Source organism: Accipiter gentilis, chromosome 3 (genome assembly GCF_929443795.1).
Source record: "Accipiter gentilis chromosome 3, bAccGen1.1, whole genome shotgun sequence".
Classification (NCBI taxonomy): domain Eukaryota; kingdom Metazoa; phylum Chordata; class Aves; order Accipitriformes; family Accipitridae; genus Astur; species Astur gentilis.
This window is the reverse complement of record NC_064882.1, coordinates 17,715,950-17,736,510: the sequence shown is the minus strand read 5'-3', so window position 1 is coordinate 17,736,510 and position 20,561 is coordinate 17,715,950. Positions and strand designations below refer to the sequence as shown.

General features: G+C 35.1%; 1 protein-coding gene across 11 annotated transcripts in view; it reads right to left on the bottom strand.

Moving 5' to 3' along the window:
- The window catches only part of CLOCK (clock circadian regulator), a 67,136-nt gene that overhangs the window by 18,536 nt on the left and 28,039 nt on the right, over nt 1-20,561 (bottom strand). For 9 of the 11 annotated variants that reach the window (XM_049831481.1, XM_049831554.1, XM_049831489.1 and 6 more), the window contains 9 exons: nt 18,487-18,601; nt 15,945-16,035; nt 14,148-14,207; nt 13,582-13,730; nt 9,408-9,499; nt 7,847-7,936; nt 6,230-6,350; nt 4,942-5,055; nt 2,254-2,372 (listed from right to left, as the gene is read on the bottom strand). In XM_049831481.1, the coding sequence (XP_049687438.1) occupies nt 2,254-2,372; nt 4,942-5,055; nt 6,230-6,350; nt 7,847-7,936; nt 9,408-9,499; nt 13,582-13,730; nt 14,148-14,207; nt 15,945-15,991 (792 nt within the window). In that variant the 5' untranslated portion in view covers nt 15,992-16,035; nt 18,487-18,601. Of the gene's footprint in view, nt 1-2,253; nt 2,373-4,941; nt 5,056-6,229; nt 6,351-7,846; nt 7,937-9,407; nt 9,500-13,581; nt 13,731-14,147; nt 14,208-15,944; nt 16,036-17,429; nt 17,560-18,486; nt 18,602-20,561 lie in introns of those variants that run through there. The other 2 variants (XM_049831495.1, XM_049831565.1) reach the window with 2 other exon arrangements.

Below are 20,561 nucleotides of genomic sequence, written 5' to 3'. Positions count from 1 at the left end.
ACTTCAAGTGCAAGCAGTAAAAATCACAGGAAAAACATCATTGTTAGAGAGGAGCATACAGCAGGTTAGTATCTGATTACTTAATGCATTTATATTACTATTTGCAGATATTCCACTGTAAAATACCCCTGGATAGAAGCTATCTTGTTCAACAAGGCATCTTGTTGAAGTTGTCAACAAGGCATCTAGAAAAGAAAGGACTTTAATTTGTAACAAAAAGTATTCTGGTAGAATCCATTTGGGTGGATTAATCTTGCCACCTTGATAGGAGTCAATCATTTACCAGTCAAAATGTAAGACACATGTTTTAAAGAATGCGTAGAGTCAAATCCTTCACTGGGGGGCAAAATTTGTGGCATATTTTGTTACAAAAGTGTTGGGTCATATGCAGAAAATAAAACCGTGAACTTTCAGAGGTTATTCTCATAAATACTATGGCTTTCTTCAAAAGCACTGTATATCCTTGAGAAATTACATTCTAGGTTAAAAAAAAAATATCCAGAACCTTATACCATCTGAAATAAAGAGAAAAAGTGGCAGATGAGCAGGCAGGTCCTACCTTAAATAAGGCAATCCAGTACTAAAATATACATCTTATTACTGGCTGCATCACACATCTGTTAGTAAAGTTACTGGGATGGTAAAGTTCCTGATATAACACTTATTTGCTAGACTCTAGTCAATGCTAGCCTCAGTAATAACAGAAGTTATCAAAAGAATATAAACAAGTATTGTCAGGTTAAAAGTCTTCACAAGAAGAGCTCCCAGACGAACAGCACTAGTCAAAACCCTTGAGAGGATGTTAAAACCTCTGTAACATGAAAGCTTACTTAGGCACTAGGGGCTCAAGTTCAGGTAGAGAAATGAAACTGTGGCCAGAGTATAACCTGTAAGGCTTTTGCCCTCAGGAGACTGAGACCTGAATGATCATAAATGGATGTTCCTCAACTTCCAAATGTCCTGTTCCAGAATTAGGAAACACAGAAGTTTTACTATAGTACATTCTAACCTGTCAGACTTTAAAAGACAAAAATATTTGCAAATCCTGCTGGGTTGGTCTTTTTTCCCCAAGTATTTCATGAAGCAAAAATCACACATTTAACATCTCTACCAACCACCGGCATAACAGCAAGAACATTATTTAGACCCACATGGGAAGAAAAGTATCAGATGAATGATTTCCATGTTTCAGGAGAAATAAACAACAAACTCTCTCTGGCATGCAGTCTGGAGAGATCCAATTCCTATTCAACCTGACAGAACTGACAGTTTATACCATTTGTCCACAGGCTCCCTACTACACTTTGAAAGTGCCAAGTATATAGACCATGTCCTCAGAGGCTACCACCAACAATATTCACCTTAAGACACCAGTGCATTCAACTTACAGACAGAATATTTAAATATTCAAAGAGTTCTGCATGACAGACAGCAGCTTAACCGTGTACCATATACGTTTCATGGCATTTCTTTACAACTGAATTGCAAGAACAAATGTTAGCTAGTAGACTATCCTGTACTTTGTTTAATATATTTGTATAAAACATATAATCTGAATCACAATCACAGACTTTCCTGTACTATATCCTGAGTATTTATTTTGACTGATTTTGGTGAGGAACAGGATTATACTTGGTAAACCACAAAGTTCATACAAATCAGTTCTAAACTTGGAAAGATAGCTTCATTGTACATTAGCAGTTAAGCAAAATGTTCTCTTTAAACAACCGAGTTACTCAGTAACAGTACTGAAACAAAACAAGAGTTCTATTACAGCAAACCCAACACTCAGTTACTGACAAGTAATGTTAGCTTTCATTAAGCCCCACCAGATTTGCTTCTGTATCAAACTACAGCAAAACCATCAGCAACATGAAATTCACATCCAAGTTTCAACTAAAACTATTAATTTCTCCAGTGAAAGTGGATTCTTGATGTTATCTTTCATTTTGTTTAAGCTAAACTTGCTAAATTATATTCCTGTGGACTTCTTCTAAATTAATTTCTTGCATATTACTATTTTATATGACTATTTAGAAATGGCATTCACTGTAACAACTTCATTTGATGCTCTGCATGACATTTAATTTATTTCTGTGTGAAGTAAGAAAAACAGACACTTTCAGTTTCATATAATAAAATTCCTTACGGTTTTCATTAATAATATTTGAAATGCTGTGTGCATTCTCTCTGAAGTTTTCCTGTTCAGAGTACATTTTAAAATGATACAAAAGCGATTTCATTTGTACATACCTTGATAAACTGAGGTGTAGCTAATCTAACTGTGGCTACAAAGCAAACTTTGTCTTCATATGAAGGTCGGTGTGATCGCTGAATAGTTCCTTCAAACCCATTGTGCGCTGAGTTGGGAACTGAGGGAAGGTCAAGGAGAAGAGGTCAACACAGATTACAATATAAGCATGGAGAAAAATGAGAGTAAAGGCACAAGACAAATGGCCCAATATTTATCTAATGTGGTTTGCTTACACTTTAACATGTATTACAAAAATGCTACATATATTATATACACATTATGCACAGGAATAGTAGTTGTACAGTAGTAATGGGAAAACAACCATGAAGTAACTTTCTCAAAGAACTAAAATTACACTTAATATGATATTATTTAACAAAGCACTTTTAAGAAACTAATAACAATTCTAATCCTTCTTGGTAACTACTAAAAATGACTGGAATACACCTTCTTCAAAAAAATCTTTAAAAGTTCTCTTTTGTATCAGGTTTTGCTAACTTTTTCTTTTGAACTCTGAGGTAAGTATTTCTTTTCTAGCCTTCCATCACATTCAAACAACACAAGCTGAAGACACACTGAGTAACAGAACAATCAAAGGCACAACAATTATATATGTGAAAGAATCAGGACACCAAGCTGAGAACAAACAAATTCCACTTACTGAATCACAGAGATGGATGGAATCATAAGGGGGCAAAGGATAGACTATACCTCAAAACAGATTAACCTTATCTTTCATTTCCAGCAGACAGCAATTTAGTTTATCTTTACTAAGCTCTAATGATGGTGACTCCAAAATGCTGTCAGGCTCTTCCAAGCCTAACTGGTTTTAGTTCAGCTCTAGATTAGAACTTCTACTGAAGTTTCTTCATATAATTTAAGCTTACAGCTCCTTGCTCTTCCCATCAGAAAGAAAATGGGTAATTTCCTTCCTCTTTATCTTATCCCTTCTCCTTTGATCTTCAGAGTTTATCTTGCCTTGTAAGTTATATTTTTGAATTTCTGATTGCTTTCATTGCTCAAGTCTGAACTCTCTCCGGCTGCTTTACTTATTCCCGACAAATAGTGTCAAAAACTGGATGAAGACATATGGGTGCTAAGAATTGCAATGGGATTATTTCATGTGGCTTAGACTATATTTTAGAAAGGCTTTTGTATTTTCACAATTTGGTGATTGATCATGGTGGTTTGGTCATGTTCAGTTTACATTCCACAGTAACTCCTTTTTCTAAAGGACTGCTATCTAGCTGACTGTAACCTTTTCCTCTGTTAATACAGTTTGTTTTGTTCTTAGTCAATTTGTATGCTTTTTTCCCCCCAAAATAATTTATTTTCTAAATTTGGGGCTGAATTCTTGTTTTTAGTGTTCTCTCATCATTTCATGACTGTAAACTACGTTCCATTATTGATAACATTAATGATAGTACTGATCAAATCCAGAAGTCCATTAAAACTTCATTTTGATGGTGAACATTAGTAACCTTTCCAACTAGTTTCTGCAGCTACTCTCCAGCAATTTCAATTAACATGTGCTAGCCTTACATGTTTGTGAGAACAGAACATGATAACTGTCAAATGCATATTAATAAAGTCCATCATTTATTTGCGCTTCGTCCTCTTATCCACACAGTGTATTACTCTTTGGTAGAGGAAACTGAATTGATTTGATGCTATTTCTACCTGAAAAATCCACAACGGTTGCTATTCAATTCCTTGCTAGCTTCCTGAAGCTCAAATATAGTTTAGTTATTTGTTCTGGAATATTTCTCAATATTGAATTGCAACCAATAGGTCTGCAGTTTCCCAACTCCTCCTCTTTCCAAGACTGGCACCATATTTGGCCTTTTCAGGCTTGTTTCTTGTCTTTCCTATAATAGTACATACCTGCATTTGGCACTAAGACTCAACCTCTCCCCATTTTGTGAGAAAAATACTGGTATCACACAAAACCCCATAGGTTTATTTGCAAAATATGTTTTTGATAATATTTTGGGGGGTGACCTTTATGAAGATCTACTACTGACCACACTGCACAACCCATTTATTTGGCTGACCAAATAAACATGCCTCTCAAGTAATTAGTCAGCACAGGCTGGCCAAACAGATTAGAGATGTGGTACAGAGGAATAATATTAGTACATAACTAATAAAAATAACTTCAATGGAAGGGAGAAGGAACTCAGTGCAGAAAACTGTACTGGCCGATCCACATATCTGAGTGGTAGCTCCTGTCAGTGAAAGCACAGAATTGAAATGACGGAGAAACCAACATTTTACTTCCCAGTTTACCACATAATGAGAACTGCAGGTACTCAGTACCACTGATCTGCAAGTTACTTAGTCACCTGCTAAAGTATGGATTATGCTTAACTAAATTCAGGCTCTTTAAAGTGTTTGCTTAAATTTCTCTTAGATTCTTTTAAAAATATTTTACAACATACTAGTTTAATTGAAAGCATTAAGCCGAATTACTACATTTTGAATTCAAACACATGGAGCTGTAGTACCTGATAGGCAGTTTTAATTCTTTTTCATTAAAGCAATATAGAAGTAATATAAATCTGCTTCAAGGTCTTCTTTTGAAAGAGTGATTTTAGTCTACCATCAAGTGCTGCACAATGGTCTCAAGCCTGTTTAGCTGTGAAGCTGCCTAAGTATTCCACTCTAACACTGCTGAAATTACTTACCGTTATTCAAACACTTGAAATTTCCTATAAACTTTACATATTCGTATGTAGGTTGCTCTTTTGGATCTATTGTTCCTCGCAGCATATGGCAACAGAATTCTAGTTGATTTTTTGCTGAGAAAAGAATAAACAAATTAATAGCCTACATGCTTGATGAAGCGCACAGGCAACATGAAATGGAAAGCAGGAATAATTAAGCTGCATACTTATTGAGATACTGTAAGTGTTGTGATTGCAAATGGCTACAGCCTCTGCTTTTAACCAGCGCAATATTAACTAACCTAAAGAAAAGAACTCCTTTAGAATTCATGCATGAAGGGCCTGAATGCTAATGACATAGAAAACCCCTGAAAACTAGAGCTATTTTAAAGAAGCAGCTGCTCTAAGCTTACTAAAGTGTGCACTTCCAAAACCCATTAGGCTGCTACGGTTTTATTCTTGCCAACTGCTACAACTATCTAAATGGAAGCTGTATAAACAAGATGAACATTTGTAATACATGGGTAAGTCATAGAGCGAAATGCAATGCAACGCTGAAAATTTTACTCTTCAGGCGGGGGGGGAACACAAAAAAGTGCTTCTGATCTTCACAGATCACCCATATGTTTCTGCTTAAATAACACTGGAAGAAAGGAACTGATTACATTTGATACAAAGCAGATTATTTTTAACACAACTGCTGTACTGGTTTCACCTGGGATAGACTTAATTTTCTTCATAGCAGCTCATATGGTGCTGTGTTTTGGATTTGGAACAGCATTGATAACACAGTCCAACCTAAACGATTCTATGATTCTATGTTTTAGCTATTGGTGAGCAGTGCTTACATAGTGCAAAGCCTTTTCTGCTTCTCACACTGCCCCACCAGTGAGTAGGTTGGTGGTGCACAAGAAGCTGGGAGGGGACACAGCTGGGACAGTTGACCTAAGGCACATCCCATTCCATACAACATTGTGCTCAGCAATAAAAGCTGGGGAAAGGAGGAGGAAGGGGGAGACATTTGTGCTTATGGCATTTGTCTTCCCAAGTAACCATTACACATGATGAAGCCCTGCTTTCCTTTAAATGGCTAAACACCTGCCTGCCAATAGGAAATAGCAAATTAATTCCTTATTTCACTTTGCTTGTGCACATGGGTTTTGCTTTATCTATTAAACCGTCTTTATCTCAACCCACAAGTTTTCTCACTTTTACCCTTCTGATTCTTCCCCATCCCACCGAGGGGAGTGAGCAAGCAGCTGTGTGGTGCTTAGTTGCCTACCAGGGTTAACCCGCAATAACTACTTACATTTTAAGTATTCTGGTGTCAATGAATCACTTTCCAGCAGATGAGAAGACAATATTTTATAAATTTCTGAATGTTCCCCCTCCGGGATAAAATTAAATACACTCTGATCCACAAGATCAGACTGAAAGAAAAAGATTTAATAAGCATTAAACTGATGCAAGACATACAATGTCACAAAGCCTGCTACTCTAATGTAAAACAATTTCACACTTCAGAAGAACATTACCGACTCAACAAAGCCACCTGCTGGAATACACATGAATATTTTGCAAGGAAAAAATCTCACTTTGATCTGTCTTAATTTTGACACTGCAAACCATTTAATGAAAAACACCATGAATGCAGCAGATATACATACACGTTGAGGTACAATGGAGCTTGTATTAACCTCCCTGGAATGCAACAATTTAATTAGAAATTATATTAGAGCATTTTAATTAGAAATTATAGGGTGTTGTTCTATGGCACTGTAACCTGTCGGTGGCATCCAATACATTGAAATGATACCTTGGAACAAAAGACAGCCCCTCCCTACAGCATATAGTTTATTATGTTACCAATAAATATATCCAGTTGCAGTTGATTTTATGAATACATATTATTAGTTCTGCAACTATGTAAACAAAACTGGGAACAACAGAGATAAATGCAATAAAATTGAACAACTGAACAACTGATTATATGCATAAATGCATTTGATTAAGTATTCAGAAAAGAGGGATCATAGAATGTATGTTTAGAATATATAAACACACCTAAAAGCAAAGAACAAATGTGCCTCTGAAAACTTGGGAAATTCTACTCTTTAAAAAAAATATAAAATAATCACAATTACCTGTACATTTTTCAAAATTCTCAGGCCGACACCATGCATACCTTAGGGGAATTTGTGTTTTGCAGAATCAATTTTTAAATATGCCACTCCAAGTTTTACAAAATACTCTTATCACAGTAAGATGACTAGCCTTCAACAATAACTTGTCCTTCTCTTCCAGAAAAAAAACTATTTCACTCATCAATTGTTTGCATTTTTGAGTACTAATGTGCCTCATTTCAGAATAACATTATTCACAAGTAACTTTAAAAACTAGAATGTTAAAATTTACCAGTGAGCAATACCACCAAGATTAAGGATGAATGAATGTGGTAAACTCCAAAGTATATACCTAGCTTAGAAAGCAGAACCAGCAGTAATGTATTTCTTATAAGAGTTCTTTGGCAAGAAAAGAGTAAAAAAGTAGTTTAAAAAAATTACAAGGATATAGCTCCTTAGCAATACTCTTGTGACTCATGTAGAGGCTGTAATAGGTGTGAACTCAAAAGGGTCTCCTGCAGTCAACTGTGTTATTTCAGTTGTGTTGAAGAGAAACTGATGCTAGTCTGACACTTCATAATCCTCCTTATCAGAGTGCCGACTGCATTCTGTATTTCCAAAGGAAATGTTTAATATAGGAGACAGACCAGTAGGAAGGAGTTGTGCTAAAGAAAAAGCAGAAGTATTAAAACAAAGAATATATCTGTTCTATAATGCTGAAAAGGCTAATGATTAATTAGTACTCATAGCAGAACACCATCCATAGACAAACTGATCTGTTACTGAAAGCAATTTGTACTTACTGGCAAATGTTCAAGTAAGGGAGTTATACTTTCAGACACATATATTATATTTCCATCTGTCATAATTGCTAAAAAAAAACCATCAAGAGCCTGAAATTAAACATAATGGGCAGTTAAATAAAAAGAAACAGAGAATATTAAAAATGTTAAGCTATATTCAACATGGAAAATAATTTAGACCAATTTTAGTTTAGTTTATTATAAAAATGAGAATGCCTTTCGCTACTAAAACTTCTTAGTGTTGCTCTTACACTACAAGCATTACAATTCCCATACTGTTCTGTTCTTAAATAATCTGTGGTTTCAGAAGCAAGTCCATATACAGCTAGCCACTGTTTCCGCCCATCTCACACTCTGCCTGCCTGTTATTTTTAATTCCATCATAATTTTAAACATCAGAAAACTCAGAAAAATGAGCTAGACACAAAAGCAAGAAGACACGGAAAAACTAAGAACAAATAAAAGAGGTTCTGAAATCAATAAATTTTGGTATTTAAAATCTCAATATTCCCAATCTCAATATAGAAAACTTGTAGCAAGATTTTATTCAGACTTTAAAACTGTGAGATAGTTCTGATTGCCTTATCTTCTACTTAACTCAAACTTATTTCCACTGAACATAACACAACTATCTTTCAGTTGAACGCTACCAAACATAAAAGCATGACAGAACTGTATTTCTAAATAGGAAATTTTAAGGCTCACATCTTTGAAAAAAATTGTTATATCATATTGTTCTAGGTTTACAGTCACTAATTGCAGGCATATTTTGTAAGAGAACTTGAGAAACACCAAAAACAGCTACAAAAAAGCTTGAAAAACAGAAGCAACTACTTCACTAACTTGTTGGAAAAAATATGCAAATTCACCCCAGAAGATTTTTTTTTAATTATTTTTTTAAATACAGAAAATCAGAACTTTTTAAATCCGTGCCTCAAAGAAAAGGTTTAAGTATGGAATGAAAATAAAAAGTGCTTGTTCATTTACTTTAATATTTTTCATTTAACTAATATTAGAAATTGTTTCACTAACAAGATACAAATGACTTATCCTGATTTCCAAGGAAATGATAGCTTATACTGAAAGCTTATTTCTAGTAGTAATCCAACTATTCACATAATCTTCTTTAGCAAAGTAACGCTTACACACCATTTTCGTAAAGTGTATTAAGCAGAGAAATGAAACACTTTATTGCTCACATTACATGGATGTGTTGAGCCTTTTTTATAATTAAGATTTTAATTTATGCATAACTTTATTTAACTAGTACCTTCCTTACATTGATAATTTAAAATATCCATTTTACTTTGACAGTAAATATGTTAATTTGTGGACTTGCTCTATTGTAATGTTTTACGTAATTGAAAATGCAGTTAGAAGAAAAAACTGGTTTGCATTACACTGCATACATAGGAATTTTGGCTGTTTATCTTAATGAAAACGTATCGTTACAATTAAAATATGAAAATAAAAAGTTACGTCATCAAACTGAAAAACTTCTTCATGGAATGACTCCCACTGAAGAAATATTCAACTCCCAGAAAAAAGAGAAATAGTATACCTCCAGCATTAACTGTGTGAACTCTTCATTACTAAGGAATGTCGGTTTCCAGTCCTGTCGAATCTCACTGGCATCTGATTGTGCAGTAATTTCTACAATCAAACATATATACAATATAAGGATTATACTTCCAAAAGCCGTTATTTTCCCACTAAGCTACATATACACAGTAGGAAATAGCAGAAGGTTCTCTAGTCTCCTCTGTTTTTCACTCATTACATATAGATGTTGTTCCTTAAAAAGAAAATGTCTTCTCCCCTATTTCATAATTAGATTTGTCTTCTCCTTCCTTCTACCAGTTTGTGCTACAGTCCTGCCGGACTTCAAGGTAATGCTGAAGTTAATGACAATAAGTAATAGATTTTGACAATGGAAAAATACTCTTTCCTCTGAAATTATAATAAAATGTTTTATTGAGAGTGTTGTTTTCAAAGATTTAGAAAGCCAAAATTCCTAATCAGTTTAGGTCATTAAAACACCTGATCCTCAAGTATCTTGGCCAATCCTGGTCATTCTAAGCTTTGCACTAAAAATTGTCACTGTCTCTTCTTCCCACTCTTTTCTGTAGAGAAATAAGGTTATATTAAAAGAAGAGTAGTTTTTCAACAAAGACTGTTAAGAGCTATATGACAGACTCCACTGCAAAATTACTGTCTAATTTGTACAGAGAGACAAATTCCGAACAGAGATTCCTGTAGGACTTAAGAGAAATACACAGATTAACTTCCAATACAGAGGTGAGAGAAACAACAGCTAAGCAAAACCAGACCCCAGGTTCTGAAAGCTGATGCTTCCTTATCAACTGATAACTGAAACAACAAGAAGCAAGACAGTGTAGTACTTCAGTTTTCATGAGTAACAAAGGCATTACAGAAGTACTGGTTGTAAGAACAACCTTGAACAAGTAATTGTGAATCAAGTATTTTAGACAAATCGAAAGAACGAAACCGTGTCTTTAAGGCTTTTGCTTTCTAAAGAACAAGTCTGTACAAAGGCCGTAAGCTAGTTTGTTAGTTCAGATGGCTCAAAGAGCACAGAAAACCCGGAATTGAGTTAAATGTGGCAAAGGGCCGAACAGTTCAGAATTTTGGTTCCCAGACTGAAGGGGGAAAACTTTACAAAAGAGATTTAGACTTAACTAAAAGAAGAGTAAACAACAGCAATGTCATGCAAGAAACTGGAAAGAAGTGGAGAGCTGCAAGGGCATGGGAAAAAAAAAAAATAATAAAAAAAAAAAATCAACAAATAAGATGGACCAGAATTTCCAATGATCAGATCTCACAAAAGACATAAATTGATCAGGCTTTTGCTATCTGTTTTGAAATGGCATCACAAAGCAGCACGAGTGGGCTGGAGAATAAGGGTAACCTAAGTATAACCCCAAATCCAACTTTTCAGTCAGAACAAATGTATTGAACACTGAGGGGTAAGTCAAGGGACACAGAAATAAGTCACTCTGGCTTCTGCAGTAGAAAGGATTTATACTAAATAAAAGCTGAAGTTCACGCCTTTAACAAACCATTCTGAATTGTCTTATCACAAACACAGGTGTTCTTTTACATTTCCCGTAATTAGAACAACAAGTATGATATTGGAAAACAGAGCCAAAGTAACATGGAAAGAACTTGTTTCACTTGGTAACTTCAGAGAAATGCCTAAAAATTTTGGCAGAAGGTTGTATTCAAAGATAAATGGCACTAAGGTCACGTTCCTGAGCTAAATACCAGACAGAGAAGCATAACCAAACTTGCACATTAAACTCCAGTCTTCAAATCCTGGATCTGAAGCAACTCTGCATCAGCACTGAGCATCCTCAAACAAACTGCCAGCTGGGCCAAGATCTGTAGCATTTATCTGTGGGTTGTATGACTATCAGTCTGCTGGTTGTAATTATAAGCAGCAAAATTCTTCAGTATTTCACCATTTTCAAAAATTTCTTATTTACAAATTCAAAGGAAGATGGTAGGCAGTATTAGGTAGCCAAGGAGAAGCCCTCAGTAATATAATTTCAGTGTGTTTAGCTTGCTGCTTTTTCCCAATGAGAAACAGAATCTACACTGGCCAATAACCAGCTCAGATAATTCATCTGGAGCTGCTGCCAGAGTACCAAGCCTGGCCAATGTGGAAATGGTCCAGAAAGAACCAGAAGCAATGCAGTTAATCCAAACCTGGTGGCTGAACACAGTAGGATTTTCAACAATAAAGCAGCTAATCAGTGCTGAACAATTCATTTATTGCTAGGATCACTCTGCTTTATTGTAACAGATCCAAGCACCTTAGGAGACAAAATATGCTTCTGACCTTTGCCAATGTTTTGTCCAAAACCAGTGCAGAGCAGTGCTAGTAAGCGCTGGCAGCCAGAGCTTTAGAGACCTTAATATGATATGTGCAGTCACACAAAGCTGCACTCTGTCCCACCAGCTGAAGGAAAAAAGCACCATGCCCTAAAAAGCATCCATCTCCAGAGCTGCTTTTCCCCCCCTTATCCTAAAAAAAATTAAAAAAATAAAAAAAATAATCTCAGAAAGCACTTTGAAGAAAAAAGTATGACTGGTGGTGCTGACTGGCTGACACGTGTTCATTGTACACTCTATATTTTATGATAAGAATCATCAATAGAAGATAAAGCGATTTTGGAACAGAACCAATTTTCACAAAGGCCTCAGAATCTGCAGAACTTTTACAGAAAAGGAGCCTTCATACCGCTTTTCTTTTTGAGACAAATGTGTCTCAGAGAATTAAAACAGCATAATAAATATTTAATTGGCAAAAAAACCCCAAATCTATGAATTCTGACACAAATTATTCCCCTCTCCCTTTCCATTTTAATTGTTATGTTTACCCTTTTAATGGCACTATTCAGTACACATCTAGTGCACTTGAACCATAACACTAACAGAAGAGACACGCTAGGGCATGGAAAAATATTTATCAGACCTTAAAATATCTTAAATTGACACACATACTGTTTATAAAAACATACCTATTCATCCACTCCACAACTTTACTTATTTTATTTTATAACCTTATAGCGGCTTCTTTTGTCCCTACTGCTTTCTAGTTAGTATGCATGCCCAGAAATTACTCGGGGAACTGGGTTAACTAGCAAAAGAGTTCATTTTCCTGAATTTTAATCTTGTTTTTGGCAGCATGAACCGCAAGGTGCCATATTAAGAACAAGTGTAGGAGCAGGAACAGGGATTTTTCTATGTACATAAATATCAAACAGCCATAAATAAGTGTACGCTTGGTGGAAGAATTTTTTTGTGACAGAAATAACTATCTGTAATGAACTTCAGTACAACATATCTGGGTATATCCCACCATCAGCTGATGCAAACAACCAGAGAAACAAAACATAGCAAGGATGTTCAAAGACATTCATTGTTTTGACATTTCACATGACGGTTTATAAAATGACAAACACACACTCATTGGCTTATACATCAGTGGGTAGGTCTTGAAAATTAGAAAGTTCAGCTAAAAGTATTTGTAGATTTTCTGGGTTTTTTTTCCAGCTAAAAGGAAAAAAGAAGATGCCCATGCTGGTCTGTATGCCCACTGCATGTCACCCATTAACACTGGCTAGAAACCACAATGCCCCATTGTCTTTATCATCTTCGTTAAAGCAGCCAGTTGTGTAGATACCCAACACGAAGAGCAGGAGCATTAAGTTCCCTTGGACTAGCTTTTTCAGTGATTTATGTTGCTTTATGTGGACCTTGGAGAGACAAACCAGTCTCATCTAAATATCAAAATAGGTACTTCCAGCAAGTACTTCCACTGAAATGAATTGGCAGTTTTCCTCTGAAGCAAAACTTTGACAACTTGTGCCTTATGAAGCAACTATATTCTAAAGGTCTCCATTGGTCCAGAACTAAAAACTTCAAGGTTATTTAACAAATAAATGCTTCTCTTTATGAAACAGACTTCTTTGACAACTATGGGACAAAAAAAAAATTAGTACTGGCTTTTGCAAAATATTAGCAAAAACATAGTTATACCTCTGCTACCTAAATTATTATTGTAAGAATGTCTTTCCTCAGGAGCTCTTTACATTTTTTTGACAATTTCCTTAAAGGACCTGCAAAATTGTTAATGTTTTATGTACTAAGTGAATATTGTTTAAAAAATTAAGAATTCACAATTTTTTTTTATTGTTACAAATAATTACCTTTGTGCTTCCGTAAAAAGTCAATGCTCTTCTGCAGTACAGTGGATTTATCCATCTTCCGAGCATTACCTGGAAGCATGGAACCCAGCTCTTTGATAAGTACATTAAACTGATCTCGACGTTTCTTTTCAGACTTGTTTCTAGACACTCTGAAAAACAAAGTAGAAAATGTTATATAACAACTTTTATATAAACTTTCTTATAATAAGCTGCATACTACTGGCAGGTTCCTGATGCAAACAGCCCCTTAAGAATTTCTGCTGTGAGAACTGTCACAAAAACACCTACTGTATATCTCAGACAGCATTTTTGAAGAGTGGCTTCCTCCTTCTCACAGAGGTGTGAAGCAAAGCCTTTGGAATAAAGCACCCTTTTACAAAAATACAAATAACTGAACCACAGTTATAAATACACAACATATCTGAAAAATAACAGTAAAAGAAATGCTGCTGAGTAATATGGTTATTTATAAAAGAATCACATTTTTATTGTTTAGAAATGACCCTAGTAAGTTTACGTGTACAAGTATAGGACATTTCTTAGCTTTAAATAACTTAAAAACTTACCTTTTTGCTTTATCTTTGTCATCTTCTTCCACCAGCCCATCAAAAATGCTTCCATCATTTCTGAAAGAGACAAACAGAAATAAATGTTGGAGTGCAAAATTTATCTCGTGGAGTCCAATCACAATGGGGCGGGGTGGGAGTTCATTATTTATCATCTCTGTTACATCAAGAAACCAAAGCACCGTTTTACTGTGATGTCTCACAAGGACCATCATCAATAACCTGAAACTAAGTCTGCTATAAGTTCTCCTTGTAGGATGGTTACTAAAGAGAAAGCAAAAAACCTTAAATTTCTGACATAACTCAAAGGATTTTCAGACTATTTCTAGTAAGAACCTACAACCCTATGCAAACACTTAATTGAACACTACTTAATTTTGGTTTTCTGTCTTCTTGATTATTTGCATTACCTTATCCTTTTGAAAACATGGGAGAGGGCATATATAATTTATTGTTACTTATTGGCAACTTCTATTCCAATTATTGGAAACATTTAGTAAGAAAGTACATAGTAACAAAGCACATTTTTCTTAAATACTGAAGCACTATTAATGGAAGAGAGCTAAGGAATATGCTATACTTTATCCACATACGTAATTTTATAGATACGCATTAATATCAACATCAAACGGTAACAGTAATTATTCATTATATTTGCTTTCTCACCAAATATCACGTAACTTCTCCTCAGCTTGACAACTGTCCATATACTGCTAAAGAGGTGTTAAAATATCAAAATAAGGGCATGTTTTCCTTTGAAGATGCCTCAGTATACTTTATACAACACCTCTTTCATTTCCTTTTTTAAAAGAATCAAGTCAAAACTGTTCTTCTGTTTTCCAAAACTGCTGTATAATGGACTTTCACATTTTATTTCACTAACTTCTTCTGTCTGCTTTCAGTCTATCTAGTGCTGTCCACGCTGACCTCTGTGTCTCCACCCTTAATTTTTTTATCCTCATGTTTCCTTCCCTTAGAGCAAGTAACTGTCTTTCTAAAAAGCTTACCTCATCTCTCTGACTTATAACTGATAAATGATCAAGCAATTGTACATTACGATAAGCAGTGATGTTAGGAAGTAATTATTTTGTATGCTACTACATAAACATAAAGCTTTTAAATGGAATTCACATATTCAAAATGCTTAAGTGTCAGTGAAATGCCACAAAATTTTACTAAAAGAACTGACAAGTCAAACAAGCATTTTAGAAGTTTTACCCTTGCTTTTATTGGTATTTATTTCAATCAGGTTTAACTTTCGGTAAATTTGATGCAAGTTTCATTTCCTGAAGTCTCAAAAATGGTAATACAAAGAATATTAAGGACAGATGTTCACCTAAGCTGCTAAGAAAGTCCAGCTCAAGGCCTGAAGTAGAAAACATGTCTCAGCTATTACTTTTGCCTTGAAATAGGTTAGCAGGTCACTTTACTATCATCTGCAGCATCACTAATCATTTAAATGTATTTGTTTTCCTCAATCAAATACTGAAGTACTAAAAAAAAATAATATTCAAGTAAACATTAAAAATCAGCTCAACTTGCACACGTGCTGTTCCATGGCTGAAAACAAGTAATACATTTTAAGATTAATCTCAAAGAATAAAAATTGCTATTTCCAATGACTATAAAACAACACATCTAACAACTACCAAAATAGCTGTCAAAATTAGCCCCAAACTCACTCCTTTTATTTTTTGCATAAATTAATATTCTCTATATATTTACCATAAGAGAAAGATTATTAAAGAAAGCATTGAATAGTAGTTGTCCCAAAACTCTCAGTATCTATTAACATACCTGTCTGCAATGGAGCTCATTTTATGGGTGCTTATGGTAAAAAACATAACCTATCACACTTTAGTCTTGTGGTAGACATTTGTACGTTTGCCTATAAGAGAAGAAGAAATATCAAAATGTGATTCTGGAGGAACAAACATGATCTTCATCAGAGCATACTGAAGTTCTAATTTGCTCTATAAGCTGCTATTTAACTTCCTCTCTCTTCCAACCTTCTGCTCTACCCTCCTACCTTCTCTAATGCAGTCTCCACTGCCATCACAACCTGGACTTTAATATCTCATTTTACATGACAGTGAGTTCAAAAGAACATTGTTTTATTAAATGCCACAGTAAGTCCGGACTAAACCAATACAGACCTTTTTCTGACTTGGAATTCAGATATAGCTTTTCATTTTTATTGTAATGTTTACCTAAAAGACACTCATAATTTTGAAGGTTGAACAGATGTAAAATACACTCCTCAGTAGTAATATATTCTATTTAGAAACTGTGCAAAGAGAAAGCATTTGTGATATAGTATTTTACAGCTATAGGTTATTTCTTACTCTATTTTTTTCTTGAGCACATTGTTATAATAGACACGTGAAATTATTACAATAAGATACCCATTAGAATATGCTCTCCATACTGTGAGAAAGTTAGTTAACCTGGCCATTTCCTAAAGCAGTCACTTATTCATTACAAAGTTTCAGCAGGAAGTTCTTGGTCTTCCAGCTGCACACATGATTTTGAATAAAGAAAGTGAATGAAATATTAATAGTGAAAGAAGGAATATAAAATTAAAATAAGTATATAATTCAACAAGTACCTACTTTTGGGTACCCCAAAATAACAAAATTACAGGGGTTAGTGAAAGTCAAACATAAACTGATACAATTAAACCTTTTTCTTTGATACAGAAAAGTCAGTTGTCAGAGGCTGCTCAAATGGAGCAGCAAAATTGTAACATTGTCAGTGATCAAGGAACAACTGCATGCACCAAGAAGTTTTATATTAAACTTGCATATCTTTGGGAATTTTTACTATGTTACAAACTTCATAGTAAAAACGCATTACATTTATTTCAAAGGAGCTGGTTTTAGTCACTTCAGTGACTCATAGTTTCTGGGAAGGAAGGATTTGTTTGTTTCTGAGAGTGCCAAATCCAGTGGAACTTGCAGTGTTAATACCACAAGAAATATGGCAGCAACTCCATCATCCAAACAGTCTGCAAAATGTTCCAGGAAAATCTTATCCCAGTTTTTTAATATATGGGGAAACTGAGGAACAAAGCTTATATTTCAACCAAACTGCCTCAGAGTCTACAACAGCCACATACTATGCAGGTTTGCTTCACAAGACTAGTATTTTTCCCCACAAAGTTTCATAACTTGAGTGCAAGAGGAAAGTAAGTGGGAGAGCTGTGCTGCAGCACAATCTCTTTCAAGGTACATCACAAGGTGTGCATGTGGTTTTGCCCAAATATCCCATGAGTCCTCTTACCTACTTCTTCAGTTAATACAGCCCAACTTCGTCTTGCCTTTATTCTCCAAAATCTAGTGCTCTGAAGACACACTGGAAGCAAACCATTCCTTCACTCCAATTCTTCAAAATAAAAATTGCACTGGCCATACTGACAAATTAAATTCCTCAAATTAGTTGGCCAAGTTTTATAAAATAATGGAGTTGCACTATTCGAAAATCAGCCAGAAACGGCACAAGGAAAGTAAATTATGAAGAAATGTTTGACTTTTGGTCAAAAGCATGCAACAACAGACAAGTTGCTCAGCAGTAAAAGCAAACTACCATCGCTGGCATGGAATTAAGTTTAAAATAAAGACACTAATTAGAAATTTGATTTCATTTAGCTTGCATAGTATGCACTAACACAGGTATGCACTAATTACACTTTTAGCCCTGTGTTAGTTTTTAAACAAATTTGGAACCTAAGATTATAGGGATCAAGAGTAATACAAAATTCTGTAGGACAAATTATATATTATTCCCCTAATCTGCAGAAGAAAGAGATATGTACAGATAAATACAGAAAACTCTCACCTGTGACATAAATGACATCTTCGTTATGCAGACTCAGATTTTAAAAGTCATTATTTCACTTTAACAAAGCACTCAATTTCTAGAATTCAGCAAAATCATTCACTTGTTACAGTAGAGAGATCCTACACCAGAACTGGCAACTTAGTTTTGGTATCCAAAACAAATACTTAAAAGAACATAAAGGCTACAGGAAATGCACCTGTAGCACATTTGCTTCTCACTTTTCAAGGTCTGACCCTTCTGTCTTTGCATCCAAATTCGCAAGAGGCTGAACATTCTCAGCGCTCCTACGTGCCAATGGATAAGACTGCAGAAATAATTCCAATGAAACCAGTGAAGTTTAAAGCAAACTACAGAAATCAAGGACTATGTCTGTTTCTAAGAATCAAATTCAATTGTGTTCTGGAGAACAAAAGACACTACTTAACACTGCTACTCAGCCCTTCAGTGTTGATGATTAAAAGCCATAGGAACCTTATTAATTATAAGAATATAATTTTACCTTTTACACTTCAGGACTTGCTAAAGTGTGAGGTTTAAGGGTGAAACCTGGTTCCTTTGAAGAACAATGTCGAGTTAGATGTATCCTCCTCTGCAGAAAAGCATTAAATTTTGAACTGTAGAAAAAATGAAAAAGGAGAGTTTTAAAATGAGTTTTGAAATGATCACTTTTTTAAAAAAAATAAAAGAGAAGTAATCATTCCAACAAGAATAATTTATAAATGCCGTATTCTGCTTATTAAAAATATCCCAAGTATTTCACTATCCAAATTCACCTTGGTTCAAAGCTCTTCTCCTTGATAAGCAGGATATTCTGACACAATTTCATCTCTGCTTTAAGCTATCACTTTATGCCTATCTTTAATCTTGCTGTCATTTTTATTTTTGAATTCCGTATTAACCACATCATCTACATCTTCACTTCCACTTGCTACCTACAAAGTACATCTTTATACCACTATTTAAACACCTTCTCTGCTGAAACTCTTACTTGGGCCTCTCCTGGCTTTCTCAGTTATGTCTTCTCCTCGTCGAGTCTCCGACATTGCCACTCTCAGGACTCCAGAATGTGTAGAATGCTGCTGCTGACAACTAGCAAAGTTGCCCAGCTGCACTATTGCTACTGCCTCAGACAGACCCCTTCTTTCAAAACCCACTTCAAAAACACTTTCAAGAATGTATTCCAAACTTACCTCACAAATGCTCTTCTTTCATAAAAAACCTCAGCACCAGCAGAAGTGATCACCAACTTCCAGCCTCTTTACACCATTACATTTCATTTATACAGTTTCTTCCCTTGTCCATGCTACTTTCCACATTTTTAAGTTACATGAAATCAGTTTTTTCTCTCATCTTTATCCTGTTTCTATCTGCCTTGCTTACTGTTCTGTCCTGGTTTCAGCTGGGATAGAGTTAACCGTCTTCCTAGTAGATGGTACAGTGCTATGTTTTGAGTTGTTTTTGCGGGTGGCGAGCAATTGCACTGCGCATCATTTGTACATTCCAATCCTTTTATTATTGCTGTTGTCATTTTATTAGTGTTATCATTGTCATTATTAGTTTCTTCTTTTCTGTTCTATTAAACCGTTCTTATCTCAACTCACAAGTTTTACTTCTTTTCCCTATTTTCTCCCCCATCCCACTGGGCAGGGGGAGGGGGAGGGAGTGAGCAAGCAGCTGCGTGGTGCTTAGTTGCTGGCTGGGGTTAAATCACGACATGTTCTTAAAATAAAATGTATTCACTCTACAACGTACTTGTACCACTTCCGAAAAATTTTATTTTAAGGCATATTAAATTCTAAAAAGGAAGCTAGGATCTAAAAACTAAGCTTATGCTGCTCTTAAATTCATTAATGGATTATATGGAAGACACCAGAATTATCTCTTATTTGATTAGAAAACTTAAGTTTCTCCTTCCCCTGTACCTAACAGAGGCTCTTAAGTGGTTAAAATAGAGATGCAAATATTAACATAGCAAATTAAAGCACAGCAGAACAATCTGCCAAGAGGAGAAAAATAATTACAGCATGATTCAATGAAGCCACTTGTTCTTTTCTGGCCAAATAACCTGCTGGCCCATTGACCTACTTTTTTAGGTGCTTACAGCCTCCTCTCCTATTCTGTTTTGTTCCACTTGACAAGTGCAAACATTAATAGTGACAAAGAGTCCCATGGAAGTCTAGGTTACAGAGACTGCAACATGAAACCTGTGTTTTTAAACCGCTTGGGAGTCAAACAACTCTGCCAACTCTCACCCAGCTCCTAACAGAGTTCTGATGAGCTCTGCAGTATGTAAAGGTGTATTTTTTTTAAAATCACAATTAAACACTTAAGACAAACACCACAGGCCTTAAGCACAGAACCATATTTGATAATGTCTAGAACAGAATTTAAAAAAAAAAGACGTTTTTGAGGATATTTCAAAAAGAAATTTTAAGATGAGGAGAAAAGGAGTATGTTTATGTCATAAATGAACATAAGCAAGCTTAAACCAGACCAAAAGGAAAGCTAATCACACTGGGAAAGCTTTTGTAACCAAAACCACATAGATCTCTTAACTCAGTAGAAATGGCATGC